At 40.0% G+C, this 17,892-nt stretch overlaps 1 protein-coding gene across 1 annotated transcript in view; it reads right to left on the bottom strand.

The window, feature by feature from the left end:
* Positions 1–816: 816 nt before the first annotated feature.
* The window catches only part of thsd7ba (thrombospondin, type I, domain containing 7Ba), a 111,274-nt gene continuing 94,198 nt past the window's right edge, over positions 817–17,892 (bottom strand). Inside the window, exons 18-28 of the mRNA XM_034561795.1 lie at positions 13,616–13,760; positions 13,169–13,284; positions 12,699–12,816; positions 11,068–11,213; positions 10,001–10,169; positions 6,855–7,028; positions 4,772–4,867; positions 3,556–3,638; positions 2,068–2,263; positions 1,649–1,736; positions 817–1,335 (exon numbers count right to left, since the gene is read on the bottom strand). Coding sequence (XP_034417686.1) covers positions 1,254–1,335; positions 1,649–1,736; positions 2,068–2,263; positions 3,556–3,638; positions 4,772–4,867; positions 6,855–7,028; positions 10,001–10,169; positions 11,068–11,213; positions 12,699–12,816; positions 13,169–13,284; positions 13,616–13,760 — 1,413 coding nt within the window. The 3' untranslated portion in view covers positions 817–1,253. The remainder of the gene's footprint in view (positions 1,336–1,648; positions 1,737–2,067; positions 2,264–3,555; positions 3,639–4,771; positions 4,868–6,854; positions 7,029–10,000; positions 10,170–11,067; positions 11,214–12,698; positions 12,817–13,168; positions 13,285–13,615; positions 13,761–17,892) is intronic.

The following is a 17,892-nucleotide window of genomic DNA, read 5'->3' as shown; positions in this document are numbered from 1 at the left end:
ATCTGCTTTGGTGATCAGTGCTTTTTTGTTTTGCATTTGTTGAACAAGTGTGTATGAGGTATGATCTTTATCATGCTGGTATTTAATAATTTGCATTAAAGGTCTGTAACTGTTTTCTGTTAATTCTCAGACTGACCAACCAGATGTAGACTGTGCGTAAAAGCCTGCAATTGGCTGCCAGCCGGGATCCCCTTCCACTATCTATTCTGCATTCTGTGCTTGGTCCAAGACGATTGTGATTGGTTTAAAGAAATACAAACAAGCTAGAGTGCCCCCCCCCCCTTACAGCAGAATGACAATGTGTGGAGACATACCTTTCTTTAGCCCTGACACAGCGCTGTGGAGATTGGCTTGACTCCGTGACACTGGTTAATTCTTGACTGCCATCATTCAGGGCAAAACTCCACCAATTTTTGTTTTTTGTTCTTAATTTAGTAACCAGCGTTCGACTTCCATGCGATTCAGGGAGGAGAAATTACTGCATCATTGTATAGTTAAACTCAAGGAAAACCTGCTTTTGGATTCCACATATACACAACATATCATCAACAGAACACAATCTGACAGCAACAACTCGCATGACAATTAAAACACTAGAAAAGTCGTTCAGCACTAACGTAGTGCATAGAGCACTCAGAAATTCAAAAAAAGGCTGTTTGTTTAGCCAAAAGGCGTGTGACATTTCTTTTCACAAAGATCCAGCACTGATGAGACAAATGTTCTATTGTTTTTCTCTTTGAACGTCACAAGCAACTGCTGACTCAAGAGGATTTGTCTCCCTCACGACACAAATACCAGACAAATAATCAGCTGGTTCCTCTGATTCTCAAAAAACTCAAACACCTGTGGATCCACTTTGTCTTTGAGGAGTCCTCATGACTTGTTGGTTGCAACCAGTGCTGTAAAAGTGTGTTCACATTGCAAGCGGTAAAAAAAAGAAACTAGAGGTCCATTTGTTACCTACGTCTGGAGGCCTTTTGTCTCATTTGCACCATGTTCGGCTTTGGTTCCTCTTCTTCGGGAAGGAAAGTTGGCTGATACCAAAATTCCGGGCCATATTGCCCTCAGCAGCAAATCAGTCGCAATCGTCGTTATCTGTCCACTGCATTTTTTTTTTGTTGCATTACAGTTGGAACTACAGCAAATATTCACCCAGCTCAAACTGGCCAACAGTCAGCTGCATGTGATGGAACAAACAGAACCTAGTCTGGAGTCTGTCTGAGGCCGAACACGTCATGTGACGTATAGCCACCTTACATATCCATGTCACCATCGTAGGCCAGGGTCAAGGGCTTCTGCGGTGGAGGAGACGTCTTCGTAGATTTAGATGGCTTGCTGAAATAAATGGACAAAAAAGAAAAGTTGACAGTGTATCTGACTTGGCAGCACAGGGCAGCACCTGATTGCAGTCTTTACAAAGAATTCCATTGTCTGATAGCAGTTGCACACAGCAGACAAAATACTGTGAGGAATATAACTCATACTTGACAGGGTTCTTTTCGAGGAGAGCAGATGGTTAAGAATTAGCTTTGCCTCTCAGTGTTCGATCTCTTTCCCACCTACAATGTGTGTGGCCTACAATGGTGCTTTTGTTCTTGAACATGTGCATTGTGTAGGAGAATTTTCCAGAAGTCAATAAAGTACATACCAAACCAGGAAGGATAATGCAATAAGAAAGAGTATGAAGATGAATCCAACAGCAGTCACGGCGTAAACCCACAGCTTTACTCTTCCATCTGTGCAATCAAAAAGCAGTTTTAATACAAAGTTTTCAATATATTTACGTCGACATCTTCCGTCTGGAGGTCTTTTTTCCCCTCACATTTTAGAATAAGGAGCAGTTCTGTTCTCTTTTAAAACATACTGCAGAGAAGCGAGTTGATTTCTTGACACTTTTATGCTCAACTGAGCTATTTTCTTCTTTTAACAGCATATAATGATGAGCCAGAGTAAAAGACATTGGCCTAAAATGGATTCCATCCCTGGCCCAGTGATCCCTGACGTACAAAGGGAGGGATGATCTCTGGCTTACTGGTCTAGCTGTAAAGATGATTTCCATTTCAGTACCTGGGCCAACAGGTCTTAAGGTCCACTCACTGAAGAGGTCCTGGGCCTTAGAAGGTCCGGGTTTTAATCTTCCAGAGTTGGTTTTCACATCAGCTTTCTTGTTGTTGTCCACCCCCGGGGTTCTGGTGCAGTAGTCCAAGAAGCCGTGCGTGGTCATTACTTCAGTGTAACCCTTCTCACACCCACACACTCCGCTCTGCATTGGGGGGAGCACATCATGTCATATTCATGTAATGTGTTTATGTAACTTTGTAAATGCTGTTCATTCTGTACACATGACATCTATTGCTTCTGTCCATCAGGGGAGAGGGATCCTCCTCTGTTGCTCTCCTGAAGGTTTCTTCCCTTTTCTTCCCTGTGAAAAGGTAGTTTTCCTGATCCGAGTTTTTCCTGATCCGATGTGAGGTCCTGGGACAGGGATGTCGTATGTGTACAGATTGTAAAGCCCTCTGAGGGTAATTTGTAATTTGTGATTTTGGGCTATACAAAATAAACTGGATTGAAAATTGAATTGATCATCATTTAAAGCCAACACAAGACAATTGTTACTTTCCCATTGTTGCAAAACACTGCTTACCATCCAGTCTGCCACGCAAAGACACTCCTCTGCTTTACTCGAATCTTTAAAAATAATGTATCCTTAACGCAGGTTGATTCATCCCAACCTCCTCAGTGGGTAGATTACAACAGCATTTCCCAGATTCGAAGACAAGATGCAAATGAGCCCCAGCGAGGCCAAAAACACACACACACGCGCACACACACACACACACACACACACACACACACACACACACACACACACACACACACACGCGCACACACACACACACCAAATGCAATACAGTTGCTCCCAATTATGCATTGGGAGCATTCAAATTATGTGCTTTAATTTTAAATATCTTCTCAGGCATTTTATCTGCATCTAAATGCTTTAAAACAAAAACACATTAAATGCTTCTTAATCTGAGGCTGTGGCTCTCTGAGCTAGTGCGTTTGCTCCGTAATCATAAGGTTGCAGGTTTCAAATTCCAGCAAGGTCTAATTTCTTTCCCTGGGCGCTTCGCTCCAGCCCACTGCTCCTTAATAACTAAGGATGGGTCAAATGCAGAGAAGAATTTCCACACAGGGATAAATACAAGTGTACACTTCTTTCTTTCTTTTTCTTAAGTCAGTGCTGCACTGTTTGGGAGTGCAGTTACGTTGAGGATACTCTAAGGGGCAGTAAAACTTCAAGCTGAGGCTATTCTTGGTCATGTTTATAGATGCTTGTGAGCAGTTTCCCTCCATCTAGGTGAAGTCCCTAATTGACACAGACAATTGACACATTCATTGCTATCAATAGATTCTTATAATGCCTGTTCTTGATAATTAGAAATGTCATTTGTCAAAATCCATTTACCTAGAATGTGGTACCAGCAGGAAACAGCAACATGCACTGGTAATTACACAGATCCCAGCTGCCTGATCAAAGTGCGATGATCTTACCGGTGTGCAGTGTGAGAAGGGTTTGGTGCACAGAGGATGGCAGTGTCTGACTGTGGTCGGCCTTTTCTGTGGAAAACACCCCCCTAAAGGAAGACAACAGGTTCTTATTTCTGTTCATTTCGCCATTGATCACTAAATTAATGTACTGTCACACCTGATTCAGTTGCCTATCAGAGTCTGTGATCAATTTGTGAACATTTGAATTTCAACACGGAAAATTGCATGTCAAAATATCAAAGAGTAATGCCTTGGGATCTTGCTTTCTTTGGAGAGGAAGGTTATTCCTTCTGGGCTCATATTTACCAGAAACACTTCTTTACAGCAATAAGATCACATTCCCCAACTATTTACAGCACATCAAGCTCGCCGAAAGCTTTCGTTCCCACAGCGCACTTACCTTTGTTCCGTTTCTCTATGCCTGCTCTTCTTCCCACAAATACAAATGCATGATTATTTTTATATAGATTGAAAGCCTCCCGGCTAAGAGTCTGACTTATTGATTACATAAGTTAAGAAGGAGAGAAGGAATCAATGGAGGATGCACTGAGTATGGGCAGATCAAATAAGGTGTTAAATTCAACAGTATACTAAAATGATTATATTGTGTGTGTGTGTGTGTGTGTGTGTGTGTGTGTGTGTGTGTGTGTTTTGCTCTATGTGTGTCTAAGAGTGCGAGAAACAGAAAGTACAGAAAGATCACACTGCAGGCTGTCGTGCACAATTTTAAAATGATGCCATTCGATTTTCTTGCAGGGGGTGAAGTCACTGATCATACACATTGTCGGGTCTAACCCGTATATAATGATATTGTAAACTGAGATTAACAATTGCGACATCCACTTTTGTACACACTCTTATCACTTTCAAAATGTTTCAGTTAACACCTGGACAAGGAAATCCATTCTACATGTATTACTTAACCACTTTCCCCTCTGCCGAAATTACAGATGTGACAGCGGAGAAGAATACAAAAAATATTCTCCGACTGTCATGGCAACGCTCACAAATTCCTTTTTGAATGATTAAACAATCTGATATTATAGTGCATATCCATGTGATCCAAGCTGCATAGAAATATGAGACCCTGTGCAGCTTTTCGCTGTTGAACTGGGACACTTGCAGCTGCAGTCTGCATTAGGCCAGATACACATAGATACTCCTATTTCTACAAGAATGTCTGAGTGAGTTTCTATGCTTCTGCACAATGACTTCTCACCTGTGACATTGACACCATCTGAGCGTTGACACCATACCACTCTTACATTGTTGCTCCATCCTCCCATCATCCACTGGTAACTGTGGCATTTCCCCCCTGTATCAATGGCAGAGAGGCACAGGCAATGCTCATTAGCAGTTTTTGTTTGGCATGCGGCCTTTCGGCAGGCTTCCACGGACGCTAACCACCACTACTCCTGCTGCCCACTACTTCATATTATAAGGTAATACATTATGTTTGTAGGAAGAAAAAAAACTGTGCCATTTTCTTTTGAAGCGCGGTGCTGCAAGACAAAGAGATCTTTGGAGGAAATGAGATGGTGGAAAATGGTCAAAGATGTACATGAAAGAAACTTCTTATTTTCTAGAAGGAAGGATCTTATTGTCCTAGTGAGTGAAGGGGGAACATTGATTTGAAGAGAGGAACAGTCAAAGAAAAAATATAGTCACACATGTCGTGTGGAATTTCATGGCAAATTACTTATAGGAGAAACTTTCACTTCTGGATTAATGAAGTGACATTTAGCCAAACAGATGTGTAGTATTATTAGGAATGCCAAGTGCCTGAACATTATATTTGCTCAGATGAGAGACCTGGCAAGAGGTTAAATAGTTGTGGGCTGTTACATTTTAGGAATGTAGGTGCAGCAATCAAAAAAGCACAATATTACTTAATGACACAACGGCAGGTGGGAAGATACATTAGAATAATATGAAAACAATAAACTCAGCACACAGGCATAATCAAAGCATCAAGGGAAAATGGTTGTTTAAGGCAATATAGAAATTAAAAAAACAATAAATGCATATGGTATTCCCCTTGGAGACTTGGTCAGTAAGTAATCGGATGACTCCATCTTTCATCAAATTTGTATATCTGGTGTAGCAGCCATGTTGAAATACGGCCACGTACAATTATAGTCAATTCAGCGTATTTGTAGTTTTTAAGTGCTAACTTGTGACCCAGCTTCAAAAGATTACTTTTCCATGACATTCACTGCCATGCAGGGCTGGCCATTTAGCAAGCACTTGTACCATCTGTATGCCTTTTACCTGCATGCAGACAGGCTTATAGTTAGCAAAACCCCAAAAGAGCCTTGAATCCATAATATCGGTTATGAGCTGTGTGGGCTGTCTCACGGTGCAAATACTACTCCCATGAATTTCCAAGATAATAGTGTACCCACACACACTGATTAACATTGAAGTGTTGTTACAGTGTCAACAGGATGAAATACATCTTTCTGTGGCTCTTATGAGTAGATCTGCAGCAAATGTAATGTTTATTAGGAGATAGTTTCCACTTCATTGATTCATCTTGAAGATCAGAGGCTTTCAGTCTTGAATATCCAAGGTTTGACCACTAATTGAGTGTCCATTTATCGAGAGAATAAAGCTTAACTTAACACCAATTAAACCTGTTTTACTTGGTGGCTGCAGTGATGTAGAATTGTACTCTGGGCGTGTCCAGTACACCCTGATCACAACTGTGTGGTAACAGGTGTAAAAACCTTGAAGCATTCAACCAGAAGAGGTCAGAGAAAAAATACTTTTCATTATTAGCAGATAGATTCGTAGTTATACTCAGGGTAAACAAACAAAAGATGTTCGCAAACATATTCTTATTTACTTCTAAGCACACAGAGCAGCATTAGCATTCATTCACAGTTTCTAAACCAAGATTCACTCTCCTTGAGTTTTGTTGGACTCCACCAGCCCCTGAGGGAAATCTTTGACACTATAGCTGATATATGCTCCATGTTCAGCAGCTAGTCATTAGCTTTGCATGTCTGCTGTTTGATACTGAGCAGGTAGCATATGGGGGGTTTATCAGAGCTTATTCACTGAAAGAATACCAAAACAATGAGAAAAAAATGCTACAGAGCTCCATAGAGCTGAAGGGAAAAGCAGAGGAGATAATTCAGTGCAGGTGATAAACTACTTCCGCATGGAGTAGTCATGTGATCCTTGATAACAATAATTATAATATTTTCTTTAAGAAAGGCTTTCAAATGAGGTGATGTTAGGACAACTCACATCAATAAAACAAGGTTTTCTGACATTTGTCTATATTTCCCCAGTACCTTTGCAAGGCTGTGTCTCAAACACTTGATGTGGGCAGCTGCCCTGGTTCTCCATGACCTGAATGATCACAGCTCGAGAGCGAGCTTGGCGACCGGTGGTCTCAAAACTTCGCCCTTCCACGCAGGTCAGCTGGCAGGAGCTCCAAGACGACCACACAGTCAAATGGCAGTCTCCTGAGGGCAAAAAGAGACAGAAAAGCATCACTGATAGGCACAATTAAATCGATAACACTGTCAGACTGTCCTTTCTGACAACTTGTCAACACTATTTCCGGGAATATTTTTATGGCTCCTCTGCTAGCACCTGGAACATTTAAAAAAGATCGGAAACACAGCTGCGGCGGATAATGTACCAAATGCGCAAAAACAAATGACTCAGTCAGCCCAGTGGGTATTCAGAAGTAATAGACACACCAGAGTTATAAATTATACAATACAAGCCATAACTCCGAGCCCAACTGTAAAGGCAACCCCCAATACTGCATCGTGTCTCTTAGGAGAAGCAAAGTTTGATTTGGGAAATGATTTTAGTGGATAAAAGCTGGTTGATGTATTCTGTGAGTCTACAAATACCATTTCAACACTTGTTTCCTTGAAGGTCAAGCATTAATATCCCTTGCATTCCTTATAGACTCAGCTTGTAGTGATAATATCACCCGCTGTTACAGCCTCTCAGCCAGAAGAACCCTCTGATTCTCTGCCCCGAACACCCATTAGCGACAGTCTGGATTGACGCATATTATCTTTCATCTTTATATGGATCGACTTAATCAGTCATGCTGCTATGCCTGTGGAAACATGCTGTGGCTAAAGCTGCAGGATACAGCAAACAGCAACACACACACACACACACACAGTACATCACAGTACATCACATACATGGTGGCCACCCCTCCCCTGGCCCCCGCACTGCGCCTGCCACCTTACCACGAACCGACACATGGACACAAATAACACAAATAACACACATCTGCTCCGGCCATCAAACACTTCTGATCCTGAGCCAAGGCTCACAGCAAAGGCGAGTAGACTGATGAATCAAGGCGAGGATGAGAGGAGCGCAAGAGACAGATGAGCAGAAGCAAGCTCTGTAAAAGGGTCTTGTCTTAGAAAAAGCTAACGAGAGCCTCGCTTGGCTGAAGCCATGACAAAGGAGATCAGAGGTGTCTTTTTATCGGATTATAATGACTGTTTCTCTTTAAAAAAAAGAAAAAGAAATCGGATATATTCCTGGTACTTGTGTAGCTGGCCTGCCCGCCAACTAATTGTGCCTAAGGACAATTTTCAGCGTGGAAAGCCATGTTGACTTTCCACGGTGACACCACGGTCACCACGGTGACGGTGACAAGTGAAGCAGGTCATTGCTGTCTGGCTAGCAGATCCCTTGCTAGCGACATCCATAAGGTGGTCTAAATATGGATAAAAGAACTATGATCTGATGGCTTCTTCTTGCTTTGGGGATTTTCATAATAACACAATTAAAAACCATGGCAATGTTTCATGCCATAGGTCTCTAATTACCTTGTCAAAGGGATCAATTAAAAGCACTGTGTGACAGTGCTTTTGTCTAAAAATGTCTAAATGTCAATATTCTATATTTTAAGTGGAAGAACTCCATCAAGCCTGCATGTGGCATTACGCTCCTCATTTATTTGAACAATGGAGGAGACTAAACCAACAGGAACATAAGGTTACAGTAAATCAACTTTTACTTACAGGTTTTCACTCTCTAGTTAACACCACTGTTAAGCTACAGCACTCAGGAAAAGTGGCGTCAGTCCATTGCCAGCGCTGGTGCATTTGTGTCATTATCTATCACCGAAAACAACGTGCATGTGGTTTGACGTGTACCGCAGAATGCCAACAGTGAATGCACTGTTAGCATTGCAAGGGAAACAAATTGATCCAGACTTGCTCCTGAAAACATATCACCAGCAGTGACTGCACAGTGCTTTACTGATATATTTGCAGGGTCATTCATTCCAGTTATATATGTACTCTCTGTGTATTTAGCCCCTTAAATTATGCAGTTTAGTGGTCTAATTTGTCTCAGATCCAAATGCTGTGATGCAGTTCCCATTTAGTCGCAAAAGGGACATTTTTTAATTTTGGAGATGATGGAGCCAATTGTTTCCCTTTAGATGTCTATCTCGGAACTCAAGGTCTCAAATAACTTTGGGTTGAATTGTGATGAAGTTCATAATTTCAGTAACAGGCACATACAGATCTTCGTTTTCCTGTAGCCCCACCTTCGCTATCTCTGGGCGCCAACGCGCCAGGCCACAGCGTCGGGCCACAGCGTCGGGCCTGCATGCCTTCGGAGCTGCATAATGATGTTCTGCCCTCACTTTGTAAGATCGTCGTTTTAAATGTATTCATCATTGTGATGCAAAATGGGGAATTAGGGTAATTTAGAATGAACCAAATTTAGTTTTGTCATCTTACATGTCTTTTACCTCCTGCTTTTGCAAAAGCAATGAATAAACTATGAATGGTTATCAAGGATGTTCTGATTTAAAACTAGTTACATTTTGTTGTTGTATTATTAATTCTGCATGCAGAGAGCTTGTGCTCTCTGCATGCAGAATTTCAGAGCTGTTAATTGCTTTCGTTAGCAGAGGATGATTTTCCACTATTTATGTATTACTAAGTTGTTACATGATGTAGCTTGAAATCAGTCTCTTGTTTAGTTGCTCAGTATTGACTTTTGCAGCTCTGATGCTCTTATACTCTATTAACTACAAATGTGAACTGTCTTCTATCGATGTGGACATTGTGTTTTTTTTCTTCTTCTAATTTGTTATTGGACATGTTCAACCAGATAACGTGACAGGGTCATTAGTTAATCTATGAGTTTTATTGATTTTGCAATAATTATTTAGCAGCTGGAAATGTCAACCACTTTGTGGAGAGGAGAGTGCATTGGCAGATTCCAGTTTGCATTAAAAAACAAGATGATTCATTATGGAGCAGGTGAGCCAGGCCAAATGATTTTTGTCATGATGAATCCAAAATTACAACAGTAGTTGGAACGTTTTGCTACATTTGACCATATTACAAAAATAATAATGCATTGTATATTTCATTCAATTACATTAATAGTAATACTTTATATACTGAACATTATACAACCAGTGTAGCTTTACCTGGACAGGGGACAAAGCAGGGATGTTGCATTTCCTGTTGGATCTGCTGCCGCAGTTTGTCTCCACAAAGCTGCGCGTCCATTGGCTGCGGAGGAGACTCAGGCCAGTTGCCCTTGTGGGCGACACATGACAGGCTCCTCCTCCGAAGCCCCTCACCACACTCTGCACCCTGCATGAACACACAGACAAATATTATCTTTTTGTCAGGTGATCAAAAGTTGTGTCCTCAACATTAATTAGGCAAGTGGAAGTCCTCACCGACCATCTATTTGAATTATGAACCGTTTGTGAAAGAACGCCGACGTACTGGATGACAATAAATTAAACTAGTTGGGCGTTGCTCCTCTGTAAGTTTAGAATGACTAATAACAGGTTCACATTGGACATTCAATATTTACTATTTAACTTAATGGAGCTGTTTTTTTTGTCTTCAACCCTTGGGACATAGATTTCTCAGCGTATTAATGCTTGTCTGCATAACATCATTGATACTTTATAATGTGCCCTGCGGAATTTTCTTGGAAACAAAAAAAGTTTCACTAAGATGCATTGTGTGTATTTTTGAAGTCTAACAAACATATTTAATATATTTCAATAACTCAATAATAAACTTGCATTGTTTACATCAACGTTTACTTGCTAGCGTTTTTTTACCATCGTTTCTGAATGTGTTACCGCCACCTGCTGGTCAGTAATATAGTGTGAATGCGTATGTTGTATGGTTCCATGTAAAACATTGCTCCAAAGCACCACTAGTGGTACCATTCAGAAATGTGATGTCATTCCAAATTGCACATTATATTACATTAATTATGCCATCAGTCAAATGTATCTTTAACTGTTTATTGTAATTTGTTTTCATTTTTTTAGAACATTTATTACACTCAAAATACTATGAGGCAGGAGAGCGTGTCTGTAACGCTTTAACAGGCACTGGATTCTTTACACAATATTATGATATGTATGATGTATTATTAGCATGATATTAATATTTCATTCATAAATATCACGGTTATCATCAATACCGGTATATTACTTTAATCGAGCATGCACGGTGCAGGTCATACCTCCACAGTGCATGGGGACCAGTCACTAAGCAGCCATGTATAGCAAGGCCTTATGGGACATGGCTTGGTCTGGGTGAGCTGGGGGGGACAGGGCCGACCCTCCTCATGGGCCTCCTGCAGGATCCTCCGGCTGCGCACAGACTGACCTGCAGAGCATCAAGCCAGACACTGTTAGGAACCATAGATCAGAGGAGGCCTCTGTATGCACAGAGCTTCAATGTTCAAACCGAATACTCTTTTTGCCTTTGTATGTATGAATCCAAAACATAGTGACATTCTCTTAACATGACAAACTATGTGAGGTACAGAACAAAACCACCGTGGGAGTCATTGGACTATACGACATGCTAGAAAACTAAATATCATCACACAAACATACATCCATGAAATAACGAGTGAAAAGAAATATTATTTTGAAATATTTCCCTCATAACAAACAGGAATAAGTGCCATAAATCTTTGAAAGTGTTTTGCTCAAGAGAGCCATTCATAAGAGGTGTAAGGGAACGTTTGCTAAATGGCACCGGTTAAACGGACTGGCTACAGAGTGGGTTTGTTATGCTGTAACAGCTCAGGGTCTGGGTCCTTTGAGGCCCAGTAAAGGCATGGCCTCCATCAGCCATCCAGTTAAGACAGAAGCTGTGTGTGCTTGTCCTACGCCAGGGGAGATGCTGAGCTCCGTGGGCCCCGGACAGACACAGCAAAAGGACATTCAGCTCTGCCATCTCAAAAAATCAAACCAAAACATTAGCACTCCCACGAGATCCTGACAGAACAAGATCCTTGTGTCGTCTGACACAGATACGACGCAAATCCCTCATCAAGTCTGACAGATGTGTTTCACATTGTGTGAGGACGAACAGAGGGAGAGAGAGAGAGAGAGGCAGAAACAGAGTCACAGCAACAGTGACATAGAGAGAGAGACAGACAGAGAGTTCTGAGTTTAAATCCCCAGTTGAAAGCCCATGTAAGTGCTCGCTTATTAGAATGAGGGGTTGATTGTGAGAGACAGATACAGATAGTCGACAATACATTAAAATGAATGAACCTGAGAAGATACTGTCTTTGAGTGTCTCTAATTGAGATAATAACACATGATTGGCTTTGGGAGCCCTAAAAAACAATTTATGCAACAAGGTTATGTCATTAACTTCTGTATATTGCATGAAAGTGATGACGAGCACGCCACATGTTTGTTATTACAAAGTGCATTTTCGAAACCATACAGAGAAAGGGTATATGTTTTATTTAGGAACACTGAATCATTTATGATATCCATAAAGGTGAGCTGTATAAAATTAATTAATGTCAACCTGCTGATCTAAAAATCTAACCTCATGTTAATTACCAAAACTGGGCTTCATACACTATATACTGTATATTTATATATATACATATATACATACATATATATATATATATATATATATATATATATATATATATATATATGTATATATATATATATATATATATATTACACATTCTCGTATAAATATTGTAATGCTTTTAAATGTATTCATGCATAGTTTAGTATCTTAGTGAATGCCAAAGTAGAAGGGATAATGAGTCGACTTCGTGTCTGTTTATGAGGTCGGTGCTCCCATTGGCTTGGAGTTAAGTTTGTTTACCTTGGTTACCGCAAGTGTGCGAACATTCAGCCCACTGTGACCATTCAGAGAGGATGCAGTTGACGGGACAGTTAACCACGCAGCTCTCTGACAGCCTCCACTTGTTGATCAGACCAAACTGTAGAAAAACAAGAGCCCAGCTGTGAGAAGGGATAGCTAATTATTTCCACTAAGAAAAAAAGAGGGAGCGCCCATATTTCCATATCTTAAAAGTGCTGCAGTTATTTTTAGGAAAACATAAAGGTGTTACAACCTTTTCACTTAAACAAATTTCAATAATGTATAAGACATAACATTTTTCCAAATAAGATTTCCAAATATATTGCAAAAGGAAAATAATAAACATTAGAGTTATATCACCCTGTCCATAGTGAAAAACATTTTTCTTTTCATCTGTATGAGCGTTAAATGATGATTTTTCTAACTGCGGGATGTCATTATGAACGGAACACAGACTACACAGTGATTACCTGCTTGCATTTCTGCAACTCCACTATCTTGCCGTCGCTGCGAATACAGTCTACGAGACGAAAACGTGAAGCCTGACCACAGATGGCATTTTCGCTCAGTTGGCATGTACTCCAGTCTGCAACACACACATGCACGCACACACAGCAACATATCTAGACATTAGTCTCACTGCCAGACCAGCTTGTATGCTCATGCTAGCAGGATCACTGTCAATTCCAACCAACAACAGTGTGCTAAACCAATACTCCTTTATTTTGGGAATCTTTACTTCTGTCACCCGTGTCTCACACAGGCAAACCTGGACAAGCACACACACACCTTGCTCTACGTTCATTCAGTTCAATATATTTGCATTGTGATTAAAAAGCCTCCTGCCTGTCACTGGGAGCTGCCGTGTCACCACTCGTCCACTTGTAGCTTAGGCCGGATGTGCAGATGGTCCTTACCTGAGACTCTGTGCTGGTAGGAGAAGCAGGTGCTGTTGAGAATACAGGGCTCCGACTGGACCAGCTCTGGACAGGCTGAACTTTCCGAGGCTGGGAGGCGGAGGATGTGTCTGCTCCTGTTCCGCGCTGTTCCTCTGTGACATTGCTGCACAACAATGACAGCATCACCACAAACGTCAACTTGTCAAGAGCACAGGTTTATTTTCAGAGATGAGCGAGATGGGATGAAGCTGGTTGGAATTAAGGGTTCCTTCAGTCGGCCAAAGAAAACTGAAAGCTGTCTCCTGCCTTTACATTACACACATTATGATTAAATTGTAACCATGCTTTAAGTCATCATACAGGCAGAAATAATTTGGAATTAGTGTACTAATTTGGGTAAAAATATTGTAACTTTGTGGAACACCAATTTTTGTTTTACTGTTATAGGTAAATACATTTGATATTTTATAGGTAAATAGAGTTACTATTTAGAGCAAACCATATATAGCAATATACGTTAAATCCATATCTGAACAATTGCCTTCTGAGCAGGGCACTTGTATTTTGAAATGTGGGCAGAATTAAGGAATGGCTCTGATTTTGTCATCATTACTCATTATTAGTATAAAAGAAAATCAGCAAGGGAAATCATTTTGTGGACATGCAGAATTAGGGATGGCAGTTAACACAATAGCTAATTATGGTACAAAGCATCAACTCTTTCTTTGAGAATATAATTTGTTCATATAAAAATCAGTTCATTGTAAGATCATATTCTCTTTACTTTAGTGCTATCAAAACAACCTGGCTTCTTACACATTTATTCTTCTTTGAGAAAAAAACTACCTGATATATTATTTCTGAAGATGTAATTAAAATAGGACCTGCAGTTGTTGCTCATTCACAATCCTGTTCTTGTTGTTGAGATGATATGTGAATGATATTCAGGTAATATGATTGTCACCTAAATGCTCATCATGGCCCTTTTGAACATGGAAATGATGAGCAGGTTGAGTCTTAAATTAAATCAGCAATGATGCCGCTGAATAACTGTTATGGATAAGTTCAAGAAGAGTAGTTCCTACATAGATTAAATAATACTTATTATACTTTTAAAAGCCATGGAGATATGATATTTTGTTGGAAGGAAAAGACTCAAGCTTTTCTGGAGCTAGCAAACCTACATTCCATTTGTATTTATTTTTTTTATCTTTTAATGTGATCAAGTGATATAAAAACGTTATTGTTAGAAATAAAGGAAAACCGTTGCAAATTGTAAATTATGCTTCTCCTTTCCACCCCGTCCACCCACACTTTGAGCCTTTACTCGAGGAAAGATCAAATGGGAATTACAAGCCACCCAAAATCTGTATAGCACGATATTTAAGCTTGATCCAATTTGAATATATGTGATTCTGTCCCTATTGCCAACTAAACCTCATCATCCTAAACTTTTTCTCGTAATAATGATATGACACATTATCTAACTGTGATGTATTATCTCATTGTTATGAGATAACATATAATAATTGTGACTAAGTATCCTAAATGTACAGTGGTTTCTGTTTGATTCGCTCTTTATTTTTCTTTGAGATATCAATACTTTGGTATTAAAAGGCTGAGCTTTGACAGTAAAGGTAATGCAAATCTGTATAATGGTCCTCTTATAGACCTCAACTGGGACCTACTCTTTCGGGAATGGAATTCAACTTGATATGACCAATACACTGCAACTGCTGCCTTCAGTGTGCTATAAATGCTATATTTTGTAAGCTGAAGGTCTAAGTTTTCCTGCAAAGTAGTTAGACCGGCAGAAACCTGAATTTACTGCAGTGAAATATTTTTACACAGTGCAGTTGAAGGCAGATGAAGACGAGTGTGATAATAATTGAGAGATCAATCATGAGAACTGGAAGAGGGTCACTTTGACCAAAACGCCGGTGGTAGCATGCAAGTCACTACATGGGAATGGAAGGCTGTGAACAGAGAAGCAGAGGATGTGTGAACATGGGGGTGTGTACAACGACAGCTTCCAGGGAAAAAGACTGATTCTACTGATGAAGGTCTATGCGTGAAGCTGCATTTGTCCCTCTGCTCCTGATGCATCACGCCATGCACCTCAATCACTGTCACCTCCTAATGAGAGACCTCTGTGTCAGGCTCATGAATCACCCGCAGCCATGTGCCCCTAATGCCTTTAGACCCACTGTCACACCTATGCTCATGCATTTGTGTGCTACATACATGAGGTCCTGCCTTTGGTCAATGACGCAATGTGACGAGGTTCTGTACAATTCGCCCAATAAAACCTACCAAGTTCACAAAATCAATAAACTATGTCTTCTTTTTTTATAACCAGCAAGCTGAGTATCACAGTATTCACATCTAGTGAACTGCCTTTTATTTTCACTAATTCTATAACACGTGCATACATTTAGGGGATTATTTACCAGTGTTGCTCATTCTCTTTAATGTGTTAAAAGAAGTTTGCGTATGATTGGTAGAAACAAAACTGTGAGTGAAATGAACAAAATGAGAAGCTGCTAAACCCAAAATAACCTGAGTAATAAACTGATCAATCAGACACATCTGATCGATCAGTGGACACACCAGTCTGCTTGTCTGCAGTCTGTGCTCAACCTTCTCTTTATAATATAATCTCTTTCACTTTGACCAACTAAAGCAAACCTGGAGGGGACAATACCATTTGTTTTTACTGTAGGGAGCTACAGTGTGGAAAATGTGTTCATTCTGGTCTTGACTATTTCACATTAAGCCAAAATCGTCCCTAAGATGTGCTCACTGTTTACAAACCAGTGTTTTAGCACAAAACAAGTCGTGGTGTTGATAATTGCAGAATATGTGTTCCTGCCTTACAGGTCTGAGTAGGCCATTTGTTTTCTGTTCCTTTCAGTTTTAAATACATGACGCAATCCTGAAGCCACTCAAATGCAGGTTCTCAATTGGATGACAGTTTTCAAAAATCATCTCTATGAAAATCATGACGACAAAACATAGCCAGGTGGCCAGGTCTGGGAATAATGTAACAAAAGCTGAATTTCAATGGACCTTAGAGAGTCGATGAAGTGCAACTTGTATCCTAAGAGCGGGATGTAAACAAAGAACTGAAAGGCAGTGTTTGTGCTCCACTATAAAGGCTGCTCTGGGTTTATTCTTGATACTATGTGATATGTTACTGTTTCAGAGGGTATTAGAGATAAACACATTCCACCTTAATTGTATTTGTATTGACACAGTTAATCCCTAACTCAAACAAGGCTATGCTGAAGGAACATCATTGGCCATCATGCCATTGTGAATGTACAGTATGGAGACAATGTAGGGAACCATCACAGTGTTATTAACCAGGGTGTACTTCATATTAGTTATTACTAGAAACAACTCAACCCTAACAGTTTATTTGGCTGTTACAGTTTAACAGCAGTCTTGGCATTATTTGAGCAACAAATATGATGTGAAGAGTGCCGTGCTGCCTAAAGTAGCAGATTGAAAGATTGATTGAGACCAAATGTCTGTGAAGAAATCTCAGTCCAAGTAAATAATCTTTCCATCTCTTTTTCCCCCCATCCTGTTCTTTCTCTGACTCCAATGTTCCAGCCCACTGAACGATTATGTTTGAAAGGAAACACACAACACGGCTACATGGTCAGAAGACCAGCAGCCTGTGGCTGGAAACACGGGGGAACCTATGTTACATAGTTTAGGACTGAGGGCACAGAACATGGAGGCACATTAGCAGATTTAATAACATTCACAGTATCTAACATTGTATTGCAAAATGTGATTTTAAACCACACAAGGTTACAAAGCAGCTGGTTGGATGCACACGAGAGCTCTTTATAATTTGAACGGTTATTACTAAATATTACAAACACTTCCCTGATTAGGATATGATGTTTTTAAACTTTATATTTAAAGGAAGTCTAATGAAACATCATGCATGTATTGATATTTTAAAGTATTTTAATAGTACTGCTGCTGTTGATCATTTTAATTGATATATACATTTTCTAAATAATGGAGTCAAGCACGTAAGGGTTTAGGAAGACTCAAAAAGCATTACAAATGTGAGTTAATCAGAGTCCAGACTGACAATTGGAATTGGCAAACTTTGGACCATTGGTTGAAAAAGCATCGATTTTATATGTTATAATAATAATAAGAATAATAATAATAATAATAATGCATTTAATTTATATAGCGCTTTTCGTGATACTCAAAGACACTTAATAACAGGATTTGATAGAGTATGATATTTGGGATGTTTTTCACGG

Source organism: Cyclopterus lumpus, chromosome 21 (assembly GCF_009769545.1).
Source record: "Cyclopterus lumpus isolate fCycLum1 chromosome 21, fCycLum1.pri, whole genome shotgun sequence".
Lineage (NCBI taxonomy): Eukaryota > Metazoa > Chordata > Actinopteri > Perciformes > Cyclopteridae > Cyclopterus > Cyclopterus lumpus.
This window is presented reverse-complemented; position numbering and strand designations above follow the sequence as displayed.